The sequence below is a fragment of the Lithobates pipiens genome, unplaced genomic scaffold (assembly GCF_037356315.1).
Source record: "Lithobates pipiens isolate NorthernLeopardFrog02 unplaced genomic scaffold, aLitPip1_a1.2 Scaffold_22, whole genome shotgun sequence".
NCBI classification, from domain to species: Eukaryota; Metazoa; Chordata; class Amphibia; order Anura; family Ranidae; genus Lithobates; species Lithobates pipiens.
In genome coordinates, this window is record NW_027507784.1 from 47,385,999 (window position 1) to 47,405,248 (window position 19,250).

At 40.8% G+C, this 19,250-nt stretch overlaps 1 protein-coding gene across 4 annotated transcripts in view; it reads right to left on the minus strand.

Moving 5' to 3' along the window:
• LOC143923735 (sodium channel protein type 2 subunit alpha-like) overlaps nt 1-19,250 on the minus strand; it is a 351,076-nt gene that overhangs the window by 32,955 nt on the left and 298,871 nt on the right. Inside the window, exons 23-24 of one of the 4 annotated variants that reach the window (XR_013261775.1) lie at nt 9,757-9,810; nt 8,623-8,656 (exon numbers count right to left, since the gene is read on the minus strand). Coding sequence is in view for 2 of the 4 variants with exons in the window: in XM_077447556.1 (XP_077303682.1) it covers nt 8,523-8,660; nt 9,757-9,810 (192 nt within the window). In the remaining 2 variants the exon portion in view is untranslated. Of the gene's footprint in view, nt 1-8,522; nt 8,661-9,756; nt 9,811-19,250 lie in introns of all 4 variants that reach the window. The other 3 variants (XR_013261774.1, XM_077447556.1, XM_077447557.1) reach the window with 3 other exon arrangements.

A 19,250-nucleotide genomic window follows, 5' to 3' on the forward strand; every position in this document is an offset into this window, starting at 1 on the left:
TTAAACACGTAAGTCCGCCGCGGCGAACGACGGAAAAAGGCGTTCGAACGTGCGGACCGCGAATGTCGGAAATTCGCCGCGAAACGACCGCCGGGCGAACCGTTCGGCCATCACTAATGCATAGTAGTCCATTATACTTTACCTTTGCAGGGAAAAAAAAGAGGAAGTAAACTAATCAGGGTTTAATTCCTCTTTAAAAAAAATAGAAAACCTCCATATACAGTATCATATACCCACATGTGACCCAGAGGAAGGCAAAAAAACTCTATAAAGCACGGTCTAATTTGTTCTAACTGGGAGAAAATTCCTTCCTGATCCTCCAAAGGCAATTGGATATTCCCTGGATCAACAAGTATAAGTAAGTTTTTTATTTGCCTTGCACCTGATTGGGTATTTACTCACTAAGTGAACATTCTCTACTCCTTTAATAGAGGAGCCCATCGCACCGCAAACATGCGCTACTTTACAGGCATACTAAGGACAACCCCCAGGCACGATATTTAAAGGAATATCTAATTTTTCACTTTAAGCATTATTAAAATCACTGCTCCTGAAAAAACTGACATTTCTAAAACGTTTCTTTTGCATTAAAAGAAAAAATGGTGGTGCTGCGTTTCCAAACAAATGGGACCTTACACGTAAATGTTATAGAGCTAATTATTCAGATGGAGATATGTCAGATGGTATATATTCAAACTAGTATGGTAAAGTAGTAAGGGAGAACTCTTATCCTAATGTAGAAATTCTTCTATCAATAGTGCCTGCAACAGTGTGTACACAATAATAACTGTCACAATCCCAAGTGCAACTTATATCTCTATGATATAAAAATAGTGCTAAGTGCAAAACCACATACAGTGGTCTAACTATAAATCAGACTTCTATGACAGTGCTGAGTGCATCATAGCAAAACCAAAGTGACTGAAATATAAACAGTTACTGGCTACGTAAGCGCAAACTAGTGACAATAATAAAGTGCAAAAAATGCAAAACTACAGTGCAAAAAAATACAAGCAAGCAAAAATAAAGTGCAAAAAATGCAATCAAAGTGCTTAGTGTAACACAAAATTTTAATAAAAAACATATAATAATCGAACTATAGAACAAAACTCCATAAACAGAAAGTGCTGAGTGCAAAAAATTGGACTATATCCAGCTGTTAATGACGTGAACACAGTCCCGTGATGATGTCACATAAACATCTAAAGCGATTCTGTGCTGGGAAATATCTCAGAGGTTCTTCCTCCACATAAGTGATTCTACGCATAAGTGTGCACACTGGGTAATTACCTTCCCGCTATATAAAATATAGCGTATATGCAGCCTCCTCTTGGATATACCAGGAGTCACTTCCAGTCTCCGTATCCTACGCGTTACATCACTTCCAGTGACTTCAACTGGGATCTGTGACTTCCCAGTTGAAGTCACTGGAAGTGATGTAACGCGTAGGATACGGAGACCGGAAGTGACGCTCGCACCAGAGCGGTCGATCTGAACTGTTTTGCTGCTAATGCTGCCTATTTACCCCATTTCGTTTGTGAGTAATTTTAACCTTTTAATAAAGTAGTGATTTTTATAAACATACTACACTATGATTGCTCTTATACTTATTCTCTGAGCTATATTGGAACATCTTGCTAGAGTATACTGTGACGGAGATCTGAGAGTGACTCCCTGAGGCCCCCCCTTCCACCCCCTTTCCTGGGACTCCTGGTATATCCAAGAGGAGGCTGCATATATGCTATATTTTATATAGCGGGAAGGTAATTACCCAGTGTGCACACTTATGCGTGGAATCACTTATGTGGAGGAAGAACCTCTGAGATATTACCCAGCACAGAATCACTTTAGATGTTTATGTGACATCATCACGGGACTGTGTTCACGTCATTAACAGCTGGATATAGTCCAATTTTTGCACTCAGCACTTTCTGTTTATGGAGTTTTGTTCTATAGTTCGATTATTATATGTTTTTTATTAATATTTTGTGTAATACCGCGTACACACGACCAGACTTATGTCCGACAGACTTTCGAAGGAGTTCTGACGGAGTTCCGGCAGAGTTCTGACGGACTTTCCGAATGAGCGGACTTGGCCACACACAATCACACCAAACTCCGATGGATTCGAACGTGATGACGTACGACTGGACTCGAATAAGGAAGTTCATAGCCAGTAGCCAATAGCTGCCCTAGCGTCGGTTTTAGTCCGTCGGAATAGCATACACACGAGCGAATTTCTCGGTAGGAACTGGGTCCGGCAGAGTTCTTGCGGAAAAATTTGAAGCATGTTCCATATTCTAAAGTCTGTCAGACTTTTGCGAATCAAAAGTCCGTTGCAGCCCACACACGATCGAATAGTCTGCCGGAATCATTCCGTCAGACTTTGGATGTTGAAAAGTCCGGTCGTGTGTACGGGGCTTTACACTAAGCACTTTGATTGCATTTTTTGCACTTTATTTTTGCTTGCTTGCATTTTTTTGCACTGTAGTTTTGCATTTTTTGCACTTTATTATTGTCACTAGTTTGCGCTTACGTAGCCAGTAAGGCCGCGTACACACGGGCGGACTGTTCGCCCAACCTTGTCCGCTGAACAGTGTTTGGGCGGACAGTCCGCTCTTGTGTGGGCTTTCAGCGGACAGTTTCAGCGGACAGTTGGACGGACAAAGTCTTTCGGAAATTCCGAAAAACTGTCCGCTGAAACTGTGTTTGAGCGAACAGTCCGCCCGTGTGTGGGCCTGTCCGCTGTACTTTCGAAATGAGCGGACTGTTCCCGCTCGGAAAGTCCGCCCATTTCGAGCGCGTGTACAGGTAGGCGGGGCCCGCGAGGGAGACGTCGCGGGCTCCGCCGCCTGGAATGGGCTTAAAGGGGAACCCCAACGCTCGAAATGGGCGGATTTGCCTCCTTACGTGGGCGAGTCCGTTCATTTCAAAAGTTGAGCGAACTGTTTGCCCAACCTTGTTCGTCAAACAGTCCGCTCGTGTGTGGGCAAGTCCGCTCATGCAAATTTTGAGCGGACTGTTTGCCCAAACTGTTTGACGAACAAGGTTGGGCAAACAGTCCGCGCGTGTGTACGCGGCCTAACTGTTTATATTTCAGTCACTTTGGTTTTGCTATGATGCACTCAGCACTTTCTGTCATAGAAGTCTGATTTATAGTTAGACCACTGTATGTGGTTTTGCACTTAGCATTATTTTTATATCATAGAGATATAAGTTGCACTTGGGATTGTGACAGTTATTATTGTGTACACACTGTTGTAGGCACTATTGATAGAAGAATTTCTACATTAGGATAACAGTTCTCCCTTACTACTTTACCATACTAGTTTGAATATATACCATCTGACATATCTCCATCTGAATAATTAGCTCTATAACATTTTCGTGTAAGGTCCCATTTTTTTGGAAGCGCAGCACCACCATTTTTTCTTTTAGTCTATATACATGAGCTGGTGTCTCATGAAAGTGCTTGCAGCATAAGAGCATTCCTTACAAATCCCATTTAAGTGCAGGAGTCCATTGAATATTTACTGTTTCTTTTGCATTGCTACATGTCCCCTGGGGCAGGACCCGGGTCCCCAAACACTTTTTATGGCAATAACTTGCATATAAGCCTTTAAAATTAGCACTTTTGGTTTTTCATGTTAGTGTCCCATAGACTTGTGTTCCGCGGCTTTCGAATTTGGCACGAACACCGCATAATGTTCACTGTTCGGCGAACAGGCGAACATCGGGCTCATCCCTAATGAAAAAATATAATAAAATATTTACAAAAATGCGAGGGGTGTACTCACTTTTGTGAGATACTGTATATGAATTTCTGTTAGCACATGAGCGATCAGTAAAAGTATATATACACATTTTGTATATATTTTTTTCACATCCATATTGGTATATCTTTTCACTTATGAATTGCTATATTTATACACAGTCACTTTATTGATTGTATAATTATACAGGTTCATATGATGATTTTGGACATATTTATTAGCACATATTAGCAGTAGTATCACGTGTCGTTTGTCTAGAACCATTTTTGCAACATCATTTTTCATTTTAGTGCTGCACATATCTCTGTTTTTACACTGTTATACTCTGCCGGGGTATTGTGCTAGCAGCTCACTTTACACATTTTGGAGGCCTTAGCGCGCAAGTTTTTTCTTTATATAGTTATGGGTTTTTTTGCAGAAAAATATCTGCAGCTAAAAAGGCTAAAAATAACATAAACCCAATGTAGCTGGGAGTAAACACCAAGGAGTCTATTTATGAAACATTTACGGTGCAAATGTCTCAGGCATTCACACAGCCATCATAAATAACCCTTGTATTGTGTCTAATTTATTATGATCTTATGCTCCATCTAGTGGCCATAATGTGGTATTTTCCTAAAATATTGCAATCAGAAAAATACTGCATTGTGGCCACTAGATGGTGCTGATCATAGGAAATACACATATTATGCCATGTACACACGGTCGGACATTTTGGCCCAAACTTTTCTTGCATACACACGGTCGCTCAAAGTTGTCGCAAAATCTGATCGTTCAGAACGAGGTGACATAAACCACGTACGATGGGACCATAAAGAGGGCAGTAGCCAATTGCTTTCGTAATTTATTCTGAGCATGCGTGGCACTTTGTCCGTCTGAATTGTCTACACACGATCGTAATTTAAACAATTGGATTTTGTTGTCGGAAAAATTTTAGATCCAGCTCTCAAACTTTGTGTGTTGGAAATTCAGATGGAAAAAGTCCGATAGAGCCCACACACGATCGGATTTTCCGACAACACGATCCGATCGCACATTTTCCGTCGGAAAGTCCGACCGTGTGTACAGGGCATTAGACATAATGCAGGAATTATTTGTGACAGCTGTGTGAATGCTTGACACATTCACACAGTACATTTTGTAGCGGCAGATTTTATTTTTATGAACTTCAATGAGATCTGGCTGCTTGAAATAGGTTCAGTAGAAAATGCAATGGAATTCTTGCATAGCTGGGGTTTTACAATACACCAATGTGAAGTTTCCCTCAAGTAAAGCTTATTTCTTCAGCTCTCCTGTAGCACAGTGGACAGGCTGCGGCTGATGACTAGATTTTTTAAAATAATTTGCTCATCTTTGCTGACAGTAATAGATGTAGTCATATGACCCCAATGAATAATAAACCAGAGAGTTGCATTGCAACTATTCTGCAGACGACTGGTGAAAACTCCCCACTACACTATGAAGGGTCGCAGGTTCGAATCCCAACCATGAGACACTACCTGCCTGGAGTTTGCATGTTCTCCCTGTGCCTGTGTGGGTTTCCTCCGGGTACTCCGGCTTCCTCCCACATCCCAAAGACATGCTGGTAGGTTAATTGGATCCTGTCTAAATTGTCCGTAGTATGTATGACTGTAAGTTAGGGACCTAGATTGTAAGCTCCTTGAGGGTAGGGACTGATGTGAATGTACAATGTATATGTAAAGCACTATGAAAATTGATGGTGCTATCTAAGTAACTGAAATAAAAATAAATAATAAGTTATAGAGTCCACAAACTATGGTATATACAGTTGTGCTCAAAAGTTTGCATACCCTGGCAGAAATTGTGAAATGTTGGCATTTATATTGAAAATATGACTGACCATGCCAAAAAGCTGTCTTTTATTTAAGGATAGTGATCACATAAAGCCATTTATTTTCACATAGTTTTTTTTGTCTCCTTTTAAAATCATAATGATAACAGAATCACCCAAATGGCCCTGATGAAAAGTGTACATACCCTGGAATGTTTGGCCTTGGTAAAGACACAGAAGGTGGCACACACAGGTTAAAATGGCTACTAAAGGTTAATTTCCCACATTTGTGGCTTTTTAAATCGCAATTAGTGTCTGTGTATAAATAATCAATGAGTTTGTTAGCTCTCACATGGATGCACTAAGCAGGCTAGATACTAAGCCATGGGAAGCAGAAAAGAACAGTCAAAAGACCTGCGTAACTAAGTAATGAAACTTTACAAAGATTGAAAAGGATATAAAAAGATTTCCAAAGCCTTGAATATGCCAGTCAGTACTGTTCAATCATTTAATACAAAGTGGAAAATTTGGGAATCTCTTGATACCAAGCCAAGGTCAGGTAGATCAAGAAAAATTTCAGCCACAACTGCCACATGAATTGTTCGGTTGTTCGGGATACAAAGAAAAACCCACAGGTGACCTCAGGAGAAATAAAGGCAGCACTGGAAAAAGATGGTGTGGTTGTTTTTAAGGAGCACAATACGATGATACTTGAAAAAAAAAGAGCTGCATGGTCAAGTTGCCAGAAAGAAGCCTTTACTGCACAAGTTCCACAAAAAAAAGCCTAGTTACAATATACCCAACAACACCTTGACATGCCTCATTGGGCTGTTTTGTGGCATTGGGGCAGTAAAGGCTTCCTTCTGGCAGCTCAACCATGCAGCTCTTTTTTGTTCAAGTATCGTTAAATTGTGCTCCTTAAAAATAACCACACTGTCTTTTTGGAGAGCAGCATGTATTTCTACTGAGGTTACCTGTGGGTTTTTCTATGTATCCTGGGCAATTCTTCTGCCATTTGTGGCTGCGATCTTCATATTCAAGGGTTTGGGTATATTTTTATATCCTTCTCCATCTTTATAAAGTTCCAGTACTTTGTTACGCAGGTCTTTTGACTGTTCTTTTCTACCTCCTCATGGCTCAGTGTCTATCTGATTTATAGAGGCCCAAAAACACCAGAACAGTACAAATATCCCCCAAATTACCCCTGTTCAATGTAATTAGTAAGAGGAATGGGGAGTTTTTGAAGTTGTTATTTTTTGTCACAATTTTTGGGAAAATTAAGAAATTCAATTTTGAATAAATTTTCCTTTTTTATTTTTTACATACTGTCACCAGTGCAGTACAGTTTCATCATATAACTGGTGTGGCAGTAATTAGGGACACTGACTAGTGACAGTATGTAAAAAATTAAAAAATGTAATCATTTCTTTTGAAATTTTTATTTTTTTTTAGCTTTTTATTACATTTTTCTTTTAGGATTTTGTTTTTAACATACTGTGACCAGAGCAATACAGTGTTACCATTTTAAGCCCCTGTACACACGGTCGGACATTCTGCCAACCAAATCCATCGTATTTTGTCCGACGGATTTTGTCCGTCGGATCTTGCCCGAAACTGTTGCATACACACGGTCGGACTAAGTTGTCGAAAAATCCGATCATTCAGAACGTGATGACGTAATTTCGTTACGATGGGACTATGTTCAGGCTAGTAGCCAATAGCTTTGATGTAGGAATTTGATCTGAGCATGCGTGGCACTTGGTCCGATCAAAATTCTCTACACATGATCGGAGTATGTCCGATCGAACCAGTTGATCGTAAAATATTTCCAACAAGTTGGAAAATTGGGTCCGACGGAATCAGTCCGATGCATACCACACACAGTCGGATTATCCGACAACACGGTCCGATAGGACACATTCCGACGGATTCTCCGACCGTGTGTACAAGGGCTTACACTGTACTACTCTGAGGAACTGGTCAGGTTTTATTTTTATTTTTACAGGTTATGCTTGCTTATACCAGTGAATTTCACTTTTATAAGCAATCATTTTTACTGAATGAAATTGATTAATTCAGTGTTAACTAATGCGGATAGTTGTGATTAGCTAATTATTTGGTACAGATAGGCTGTGATTGGCCCTGTCTGTACCATGTGGTCACTGTGACCAATCACAGAGATCAACACAATCGTACACAACGGATGGCATGAATGAAAGCCATCCATTGTGTACAATTGCTATGTGATCTACTTTGATTGACCACAGGAATCACATTGTACAGGCAGCAGCCAGTACACTGATCAGCCTCTGTGTCCACCAGGTGACAGATCGCACCATGGCGCGACCCGTGGTGTGAGCATGAGGGCCTTTCCGGGGGTATGTCATACGAGGTCCACCCTGAACAGTGAATGTCCCATCATTTGTCTATTGGCTGGGAACTGGTTAAAGACCAACTCTATCTTTTCTAGGTGTCTTCAGGCAGGTCATGTAATGCTGCAGGGTCCTTTTCTTTTTTGCCTCTTCTCTAGGCATGGAAATCCTCATCAATAGAGCGATCAATGCTGACAAGATGACATTAGCACTGCTCTCTGTATTAGTATGTAGCGCTCTAAATGAAGGATACATGGTGATGTTCCTCCGGGGTGAGCCCTTGACACCCTATGCTCACAGTATGCCCTTATTATCATGGGTTGTGTGATACTAGGCAACATTTAACCCAGAAGACTGAGGACATCTTGTATCAGAAAGCAGTACTGTGGGAGACAGCCCTGAATTAAATAAGGAATATAGCAGTCCAAGTCGCTTCTTTAAAACTGCTTGTCGAACCATAAAAAAAAATTGGGCCTGGATTTGTGCTTTACCTTACTAATTTGTCTCAAAGTATATGCATACATACAGTATAGACATTATATCTTTCCTACCGGTCAACAATAGAAATTGACATGTGATACTTATCTTCTTTTTCTGCTGATTGAAGTTATCTATGATAACACCAATGAAGAGGTTCAAGGTGAAAAAGGACCCAAATATAATAAAGATAACAAAGTATATATACATGTAAAGATTGTCTTCATAATTGGGTTGTTGATCTGTCTATGTAAAAAGAAAAACAACAGATTAGTATAAAATAGTAGTTCCCCGTTTTACAACTAACCACACATGAATTTAGATGGTAGCCATGCTACCTCTGCAGATATCTACAAAGCACGAAGGGCCTCTCGGGAAGTAAATCCATTGATTTAAAAAGTTTCATATATGATTTGAACTCAATAGGCTTATGTGATCACATACTGCAATATAGACTTTCAGATTTTTTGGTTTATGCTTTCGATGGACTAAAATATTCACCAATCTGTGAGAGATTATCCAATCTGAAGGAAGCGATTCAAAGTGCGCTATGTCTAGCCCGATATTGGAAGGGCAATACGTTTTGGTAAGCGTACATTTGCATGTGGTATAGGACCCATGAGGGAAAGCACAGTGATGAGATTTTACACTCTTGGTTATAGCTTTATGTAAGTACAATTATACGGGGGTTCTTCAAAAAGTTTCCACACTGTTTTCAACTCTATTATAGTTAAAAAGTGAAAAAACTTTTTGAAGACCCCTCATATATGATTTAAAAGAACAAGCTTGTTGTGTGGCATACTACACTATGTCGTTTTGTTTTTTTGGTTGCACCTTTTGGAGGCTTAAAGTGGAGACACACAGACCACAAAGAGGAATTAAAGACATTTGGAGTTGTTCATTGAACCTTATATGGCCTGTTTATCTGTTAGGGGTTAAAAAAAAATCTGGTGAGAGTTTGATTTTTTCCCAGGAAGGATGAATATAGGAATATAATGCAGCACTTTCCGTTTTGATATATAGATTATATATATATATATATATATATTTTTTTTTTTTTTCTGTGTGTTTTTTGGAGAATATATATATATATATATATATATATATATATATATATATAGGAGGAGATCAACTAGAAAAATGTGCCAGTGGAGGGTGTCATCCCTATAGTAAATATATTGCAACAAAAGGTACTTTTGTTGCAGTATATGTTTTGATTATGGAGGACTATTTATGGACACTGATACATAAGCGCTGGAATTTACCAAATATACCCTTTGCACATTAAAAGGTGATAGGAATGTAACAACCTATGCCAACTAAACCATGAATTGATACTCACGCCTCTTGAATCAACAGCTGCATACATGATTGGTGTCCATCCCTTAAATGTAGCCTTTAAGAAAACAGATGCATATGTTACTTGTTAAAAGGTATTATGGATTCAATACAATTCACAATATACTACAGAATCCAGACAGACTATATGTGCAATTTGCAAGGCTAACTCACTGGAATAAGGATCCTTATTTTCCAAAATATGTCAGTTGTTTTTAGCTGTGTTCAATGAGATTTAAAAACTATAGCCACATGGCTCAAATGACAACCCCTTCCCTTGTGTTAAAGCTATTGTTTAGACCCTATTGTTATTAAAGTTGGAAAATGTATTTTCTGCGACGATGTATCACTTTTACTTGTATATATGTAAAAGGGAAGAACTTAGCAAAGTTCTGTCTGTCACTGTGTAGTATGCTATTGCTTAAAATGCTAGTTCCCTGGCTGTCTTTGGCTTTAATTCTTTGAAACACTAGCCTGGAACAAGGACACAGCTTTTGGGAAAATCAGAGTGAATTTAGAGCTCTTGATCTGTATGCTTGTTCTTGTTAGACACTCAAGAAGTATTTAAAACAGAAGTTCTAGGTTTGGAAAAAAAATGATACTCACCTAGGTGAATGCAGCATTGATCTTATGCTGCATCTGTCCCCACCTGCTTTAAGATTGAAAACTGATTGATCAAGAACTGCCAATAGTTCAGTTCTCACCAGTCTGTCACCCACTCTCTGCTCTGCCGGACTGACTCAGGCTCTCAGCGGCTCACTGAGAGGCTGAGCCTGCTACTAGTCCAGGCTTCTGGGCACATACTGACCATATGGTCATGAATTTTTCAGAGCCTGGACTGACCCTGTGACGTCAGCCGGCAGCAGTCTTCAGCTCGCTGTAGGCTGAAAATAGGACATGAGAGTGCAAAACAAACTGCACTCCTGTAATCCATAGGAGAAGTATAGGCCAGATAGCCTGGGCTATACTTCCCCTTTTATGCAAGAGCTAAGCAACTAGCTATTTTAGAAGGGTACATTTGGAAGGAAAGTCACCATATTCTCTCAGTACCCGTTTAGTTTAACCTGGCACATTTGTTTTAATTTCTATAATTGCCTTTAGATTAAACATCAGTTGTGTAGTGTGGGGGGCTAGCTTGCTGAATAAAAAAAAAAAATCAATGTATTATTTAGGCAGCTTCATTTAAAGTTGAACTCCAAGGAACTGCAACGTCCTCCCTTCCCTCATACTGCAGGAGTTAAAGGCTTGTTAAAGAGATGTCAAAAAGCAATTTTACTTACCTGACTCTCTGCTCCCACAGGCTGCTCCAGGCTGTAAGACTGTCTCCTCTGTCTTCTGCCCTATACTCTGTTGGTTGGATTCTGTCCGACCTTATCATGCTCATAGTTTGGCACTGGACTTCAGCATATCAAGGGAAAGTCCACTGCCACAGCATAGAAAAGTAGAGGAGAGCGCCAGCTGCTGGAGGAGTGGAGGTCCGGGTATGTAAAACCGCCTTTGTGGTTCCCTGCCCTAAGCAAGCATTTAATCCTTGCAGTGTGGTGGCAGCCTCGCTGCCAGGGGTAGATTGTTCCTTTCCCTGGAGATGGACTTAAAGGCTCCATGCACACTGAAGCTCAAAAAAGCTTTTTCTGGATGCCAGATTGCTCGCAGAAAATGCTGGTTGAAAAACGTGCTTTTAGCAGCATTTTGTACTAGCGTTTATAAGCGTTTATGAGCGTTTATCGGTGTTTGTCGTTTTTTGGTGGTGAAAAAATGGCATTTTGAATGTGAATTTCTGGTGTTCAGAAAAAAGCCCATAAACTCCACTGCTCATTAAAGCTAAAAAACGTCCATGTGTAGACACATAGGCTAACATAGAGTGGAGTTAAAAAAAAAACGCCCAAACTCCAATAAACCGCAGTTTATGAGCTCCAGTGTGCATGGAGCCTAAAATATGTGTGTCCGGCATAGGCTACATTAAACCAGGCTGATTCAGGTTCTTCAGGTCACAGGACCCACACATTACAATGCTCATGGCATCTGCCAAAGTTTATTTTATTTATATAGCACTGACAATTTACATAGCACTTTACCTACATACATATATACATTCAACAGTTTCTACCTTCAAGGAGTTCCCAAACTCACATTTATACATAATAGGGACAATTTAGACAGGAGCCATTAAACCTATTAGCGTGTTTTTGGAGTGTGGAAGGAAACTGGAGTACCTGAAGCAAACCAACAGAAGCACAAGGAGAACATACAAACTCCTGGCAGGTAGTGTCGTGATTGGGATTTGAACCAATGAACCCTAGTGCTACCAGGCAGAAGTGCTAATCACTACATCACTTTGCTGTGTTGTCAAATGTTGAAGTTTATGGCATGCAGGTAGGCACAATCCACATATGAGCAAGCTCAAGTATACACCGTTTTACTGCAATATAACCGCACTCTTGGATTCACTGCTACAATTAAATTATATTCTCTCTTCATATTCCATGTAGTTGCAAGTTGGTTATATACAGCTGCATTATTTTAATTAGCATTTGATTAATGTGGATTTTATTATTTATGTTTCCTATGTCTATATAATAAAAGTATATTTTTGTACATTTTGTTTGGTCGTGCCTTAAAAGTCCAAGCTCTTTTCTCTCCAATTTTCCATAATTCTAACGGGAAGTGGCACTGTGTATTTGCATAGTATCCACAGTACCACTCTGTGTTGATACAATTATTATTTACAATCCCCAATGGTTCAACAGATCAGACAAGCTGTGCTGGGTATGCTTTGTGTGCTCTTAGTCACGTAGGGCCAAGCATGAGTGCTTGTCTGTCCAAGCCTTAGCTGTGCTGCAGAGGCTCAGGGTCAAAAAAGACACTGGACCTACCAAACCATCCTCTCGTGTGTACTTACAAAATATAAAATACAATATAGAAATACTGTTTTATTGCCTTCTAATACCTTAGCTGAATAGTGAATGTATTATATAGATGCATATACAGGTCCTTCTCCAAAAATTAGCATATTGTGATAAAGTTCATTATTTTCTGTAATGTACTGATAAACATTAGACTTTCATATATTTTAGATTCATTACACACAACTGAAGTAGTTCAAGCCTTTTCTTGTTTTAATATTGATGATTTTGGCATACAGCTCCTGAAAACCCAAAAATCCTATCTCAAAAAATTAGCATATTTCATCCGACCAATAAAAGAAAAGTGTTTTTAATACAAAAAAAGTCAACCTTCAAATAATTATGTTCAGTTATGCACTCAATACTTGGTCGGGAATCCTTTTGCAGAAATGACTGCTTCAATGCGGCGTGGCATGGAGGCAACCAGCCTGTAGCACTGCTGAGGTGTTATGGAGGCCCAGGATGCTTCGATAGCGGCCTTAAGCTCATCCAGAGTGTTGGGTCTTGCGTCTCTCAACTTTCTCTTCCCAATATCCCACAGATTCTCTATGGGGTTCAGGTCAGGAGAGTTGGCAGGCCAATTGAGCACAGTAATACCATGGTCAGTAAACCATTTACCAGTGGTTTTGGCACTGTGAGCAGGTGCCAGGTCGTGCTGAAAAATGAAATCTTCATCTCCATAAAGCTTTTCAGCAGATGGAAGCATGAAGTGCTCCAAAATCTCCTGATAGCTAGCTGCATTGATAAAACACAGAGGACCAACACCAGCAGCTGACATGGCACCCCAGACCATCACTGACTGTGGGTACTTGACACTGGACCTCAGGCATTTTGGCATTTCCCTCTCCCCAGTCTTCCTCCAGACTCTGGCACCTTGATTTCCGAATGACATGCAAAATTTGCTTTCATCCGAAAAAAGTACTTTGGACCACTGAGCAACAGTCCAGTGCTGCTTCTCTGTAGCCCAGGTCAGGCGCTTCTGCCGCTGTTTCTGGTTCAAAAGTGGCTTGACCTGAGGAATGCGGCACCTGTAGCCCATTTCCTGCACACGCCTGTTCACGGTGGCTCTGGATGTTTCTACTCCAGACTCAGTCCACTGCTTCCGCAGGTCCTCCAAGGTCTGGAATCGGTCCTTCTCCACAATCTTCTTCAGGGTCCGGTCACCTCTTCTCGTTGTGCAGCGTTTTCTGCCACACTTTTTCCTTCCCACAGACTTCCCACTGAGGTGCCTTGATACAGCACTCTGGGAACAGCCTATTCATTCAGAAATTTCTTTCTGTGTCTTACCCTCTTGCTTGAGGGTGTCAATGATGGCCTTCTGGACAGCAGTCAGGTCGGCAGTCTTACCCATGATTGCGGTTTTGAGTAATGAACCAGGCTGGGAGTTTTTAAAAGCCTCAGGAATCTTTTGCAGGTGTTTAGAGTTAATTAGTTGATTCAGATGATTAGGTTAATAGCTTGTTTAGAGAACCTTTTCATGATATGCTAATTTTTTGAGATAGGAATTTGGGGTTTTCATGAGCTGTATGCCAAAATCATCAATATTAAAACAAGAAAAGACTTGAACTACTTCAGTTGTGTGTAATGAATCTAAAATATATGAAAGTCTAATGTTTATCAGTACATTACAGAAAATAATGAACTTTATCACAATATGCTAATTTTTTGAGAAGGACCTGTATATTCATTGTAAATAGATTTTGTTTTCTATACTGTATATGATTGTTTAAGGTAAGCCCTTGCAACCCGATTTACTAGTAATTATTGCATAGCCCAACCCAACAAGGCATTTACAGGTTCCTGTCTTTAAGGTACACAGTATGCTGAACTCTCTTCACCTGATACCTGTGAATTAGATTGTATCAAGCAACTAGGTGGTCTGTGGATTTTAGTTTCCTTAAATGGTCTCTAGTGCATCCTTGCCACAATATGTAATAATAAAGAATTTTGGGTACATTTTCTAAATGGTATAGGTGGTATACCCCAATCATGTGTTATACTCTATGGAAATAAATAGACAAAGCATATTTTGTAATTAAGCATATAACAACTATGGTAAACATAACACTACTATGGTATGCCAATAAATTACAATGGAGGCCCCTCATACCTAATATGGAAACTTTTAAAGAGTATTTTTTTATTCACCGTAAAATCCTTTTCTTAAAGTGGAAGTAAACCCATGAATTTAAACAGTTAAAAAAAAAGGGATGCCGGGAATGCTAACTGCACATTGGCTGTGCTCTCAGCCAAACTATCAAACCATCCAATGGCTGGTGTCATAACGAATCACATGTGCAGCACCATAGCAGTTGAAGATTAAACAGAGGCAAAGATGGCAGCTTCCTTGGCTGAAAACGATAGGTGAGTTTACTTCCACTTTAAATAGTTCTTTGGGGTTCAGAGTACATCTATAGGCATAAGTATGTCCCCTTAAAAGATGTTCACCAGAAGGATATGGCTCTTCCCCTTGGAAGGCCTTGGTAGACAGAATCATATTTATTTATATAATATATTTATCATATTGTTCTAATGCTTTTGGCCTTTGCCAGTTTTGTTTGCATTGGGTTACAGATCATTCAGGTCATTAGATTATTCTGCACAGAACTTCTGATTTGTTATTTATTTTTTAAACTGCATTTAACATTCCCAGAGGTTTGTTATGTCCCCCAATGAACATGTTAAGAAGATGGGCTTGCTTATGTTTCTTTCCTCGTTGGGGCAGCACTTATACCCCAAGGCCTGTGGTGTCCTTGAATGAAGGTTAAAATATTTTATTATTGCTATATGGTGTTTAAAAGTGGCGTTTGAAGGTATATATATTTTTTTGTAAAAAAACAAAACACCCCCTCCCAGTCAGTGGGGTCACCAACCACCCGCTGCCCCGTCAGTTGGTCACCCCCTCTGTTGGTTGGTTGCCAGCCCCACACTTACTCCATCTATGGCATGGGCAACGCTTCCCTCCGGGTGACGGATTCTCCTGCATCTCCTCCTCGGCATCACAGCGACCGTGCGTCTCCTCCCTCCTCCTCCTAGGCCAATAGGATTGCTTCCCCTTTCGGCCAATTGGAAACCGGGTCTCATGACCCACTTCCTGATTGGCCAGAAGGAGAATCAGCGTGACAATAGCGAATAGTGCTCTGCGCCCCGAGCCCACCATTTTTTTGAAGCTTTTTAGAGCCTCAGGCACCAATCACCTGCTTCAAAAAATAAAAATCCCATTGAAATCCATGAGTCTGGCACCTCGCATGTAGATATAGGGGGCTGGACGCATGGATGGGGGGCAGTGCCCCTCCGCCCTGCATTATGGGCCACCACTGTTTTTAAATTAAACTCTGTTTTATAAATCAATGTTGATTATATATACAAAATCTTATATACCATCTGCTTATGTATTTCTTTACATTATTGAGTTAATTAATTCACAGTGAACCATAAGCGGAGAATTATCCCAAGGGCCCCAAAGCTATTTAGACTTCTACAAAGCTTTGTACAGAGGTGATATAAAGGGAGAATTTGATTAATTAACTGTAGCCAGGATGGTATAATGGGACTGCAAATTTTCTTTTAAGAGCAATTAGCTTAATGCCACGTACAAGCGATCGGACTATCCAGCGGATCATGTGTGGGCTCCAGCAGACTTTTTCTTCCCAAAAGTCCGGCAGACTTAGAAATTAGACTTGCTTCAAAATTGTCCACCGGACTCGGCTTTTAGCGGACAATCCGTTCGTCTGTGTGCTAGCCCGGTGGACTAAAAGCAACGCTAGGGCAGCTATTGGCTACTGGCTATGAACTTCCTTATTCTACGTCATCATATTCGAATCCCCCAGACTTTCGACGTGATCGCGTGTGGCCGAATCCTTTCGCTTGAAAGTCCGGCGGACCTCAGCTGCAATCCGATCGTGTGTATGCGGTATTAGTCGCCATGCACACTGAAGCTCATAAACGGCCGTTTTCAGGAGTTTGGGCGTTTTTTTTTAATACCCCATAACCTCCCCTCTATGTTATCCTATGTTTCACACATGGACGTTTTTGGATGTTTATCAGCAGTGGAGTTTATGGGCGGTTGTCTGAACGCCCTAAAATCACATTCAAGAGCTTTTTTTCTGACCACGAAAAACACTTAAAAAATGTTAAATGTGCATAAACGTCGATAAACGCTCAAAAACATGGCTTACTAGTGTTTTTTTTTTAAGTTTTTGATCCATTGAAAAAAAATAAAAAATGCTAATGCAGAAAAACACTAAAGCCCCATACACACTATCAGATTATCTGCTGAGTTTTTCCTTCAGATTTACCAAAACCATGTAGTAGAAGGGCCTGCCTGATTGCATACACATTGAAACTCCTAAGGTTTGTCCTCATATTATATGGTTTTGATAAAGCTGAAGGAAAAACTCAGCAAATAATCTGATAGTGTGTATGGGGCTTAAGAAAACACTAATAAACGCTATTGCGAAAACATTAAAAACATGTTGAAAGACTCACTGCAAAGCTACTGGCATTTTTATAATGTTATTTTAACGTCCAGTGTGCATGGAGTCTTAGGCCGGGTTCACACCGCTGCGATGCGGGAACGCCGCGAATCCGCGGCGTTTTCCCGCATCGCATGACTCCCGCCGGCAGTTCACACTGCCCTATGCGGGCGGCTGGGAGTGTCAATGATATGTTAATGACACCCCCAGATCCGTCCGCATATCGCAGTGCGATCTGCCGACTCGCACAGGAATCGGATCGCATGGTGTGAACTCCCATGCGATCCGATTCTGTTGCGGACCAAAAAAAGGGTCCCGTGCGAGTTTGCTGCGGAAGCGATGCGAATTCAGCCATACTATCTGTATGGCTGAACTCGCATCGCTACGGAGATCGGATGTGATTTGCGGTGCGAATCACATCCGGATCTCCCCCCGCAGCAGTGTGAACCCAGCCTTAAGGTGTAAAAATAAAATAGATGAACAGGCAGTCTGAAGCATTTATGAGGATATTCAGTCAACGTGATCTTTTTTAAAATAACTGAATACATTTATCCTTTTTTTAGCTTTGCCACTGGCCACCTCTCATATCAAGAAACCCTATAGGTGTAATTTACATTTAAGGCCTCATGCACACTGGGCATTTAGCTCCTGTGGATAAGATTCTGTTTTTTTTTTGTGCTAATGGAAGGCACAGGTGCCCTGTCTGTCCCTACTGTCAACATCCTGTAAAACTCTATGACAGCCTGAAAACGGAGTGCTAATAACGTTAAGGGCAGTATACGCCTAGCGACAAATGCACAGAGCACAGACTGCTTACAGCTTACTAGCCCTTTAGGTATGGTGGCTGAATTTGTTTTCCTTTTTTCATATTTTTCCTTATATTGTTACCAGGTGATCCTGACAGTAACCCACTTCCTGTTGTAGGGTGACAACACTCACGCATCTAATATTTGGAGGATCAGCCACTTCAACCACTTCAGCCTCTGCAACAAAGCAGTACATTGTGGGGGTTAAGGTGGTTTTCCTGGGATGTTGCCTGCAGCAACAGGCATCGTACTGTTTTTTTGTTTTCTTTCCAGCATGCAAAACTGTGTAATGTAAAAGCAATCCAACTAGCTAATTAGCTGCTGGATTGCTTTTACAGGTGGGGGAAGGGATCATATTGATGATTGAGGACTGGAACATCCCCAATAATCTCTATAGTCTAATAAACTGGAAATTACAGTATTTAGTCACTTCTTGTCTAGCCAGGATGTAAACAAGCCATTACTGATTTGGGAAAGAATCGGATCAAAGCAATCTTGGTATCATCTAATGTCTTTAAGGGTAGAGGAGAGATCTGGGGTCTAATAGACCCCAGTTCGCCCAGTAAAGAGTACCTGTCACTGCCCATAATATCACAAGGGAAGTTGTTCATCCCTTTTTAAAGATACAGTGCAAAATAAATAAATATATACATAAATAAATGTAAAGTTCCCCCCATGATAGCGCACAAAGGTGAACTCGCGCTTCGGTCCCGCATGCATACGCAAACAGCAATCGCACCACACATGTGAGGTATCACCACAGACATCAGAGCAAGAGCAATAACTCTAGCACCATACCGCCTGTGTAAATCTAAAGTGGTAACCTGTAAAGAGTTTACAGCATCGCCTATGGATAATTTAATGTACCGTATATACTCGAGTATAGGTCGACTCGAATATAAGCCGAGGCCCCTAATTTACCACAAAAAAACTGGGAAAACGTATTGACTCGTGTATAAGCCGAGGGTGAGACATGCAGCAGCTACTGTTACAGCTTAAAAGAGTGGAAAAGAGGGTCAACAATGCCCATCTGCAGCTGTGTCCATCCCTGTGTCCATCCCTGTGACCATTGCAGCCTACCTGTGTCCTGTGCATGCCTCCGTGTGCCAATCTGCAGCCTCTGTGTCCTTCTGCAGCCTCTGTGTGCCATTTTGCACCGATCTGCATGAATAAAAAACATACGGCGGCCATGCCATTCAAAAGCCGCACCTCTCCTCCTCGTCTGTGATAGGCGGAACACTTAATTTCCCAGCAGTCAGTGGTCCCCCTATCACGGATATCCTCTCATCCTCGTCCGTAGTATGAGGATTAGCG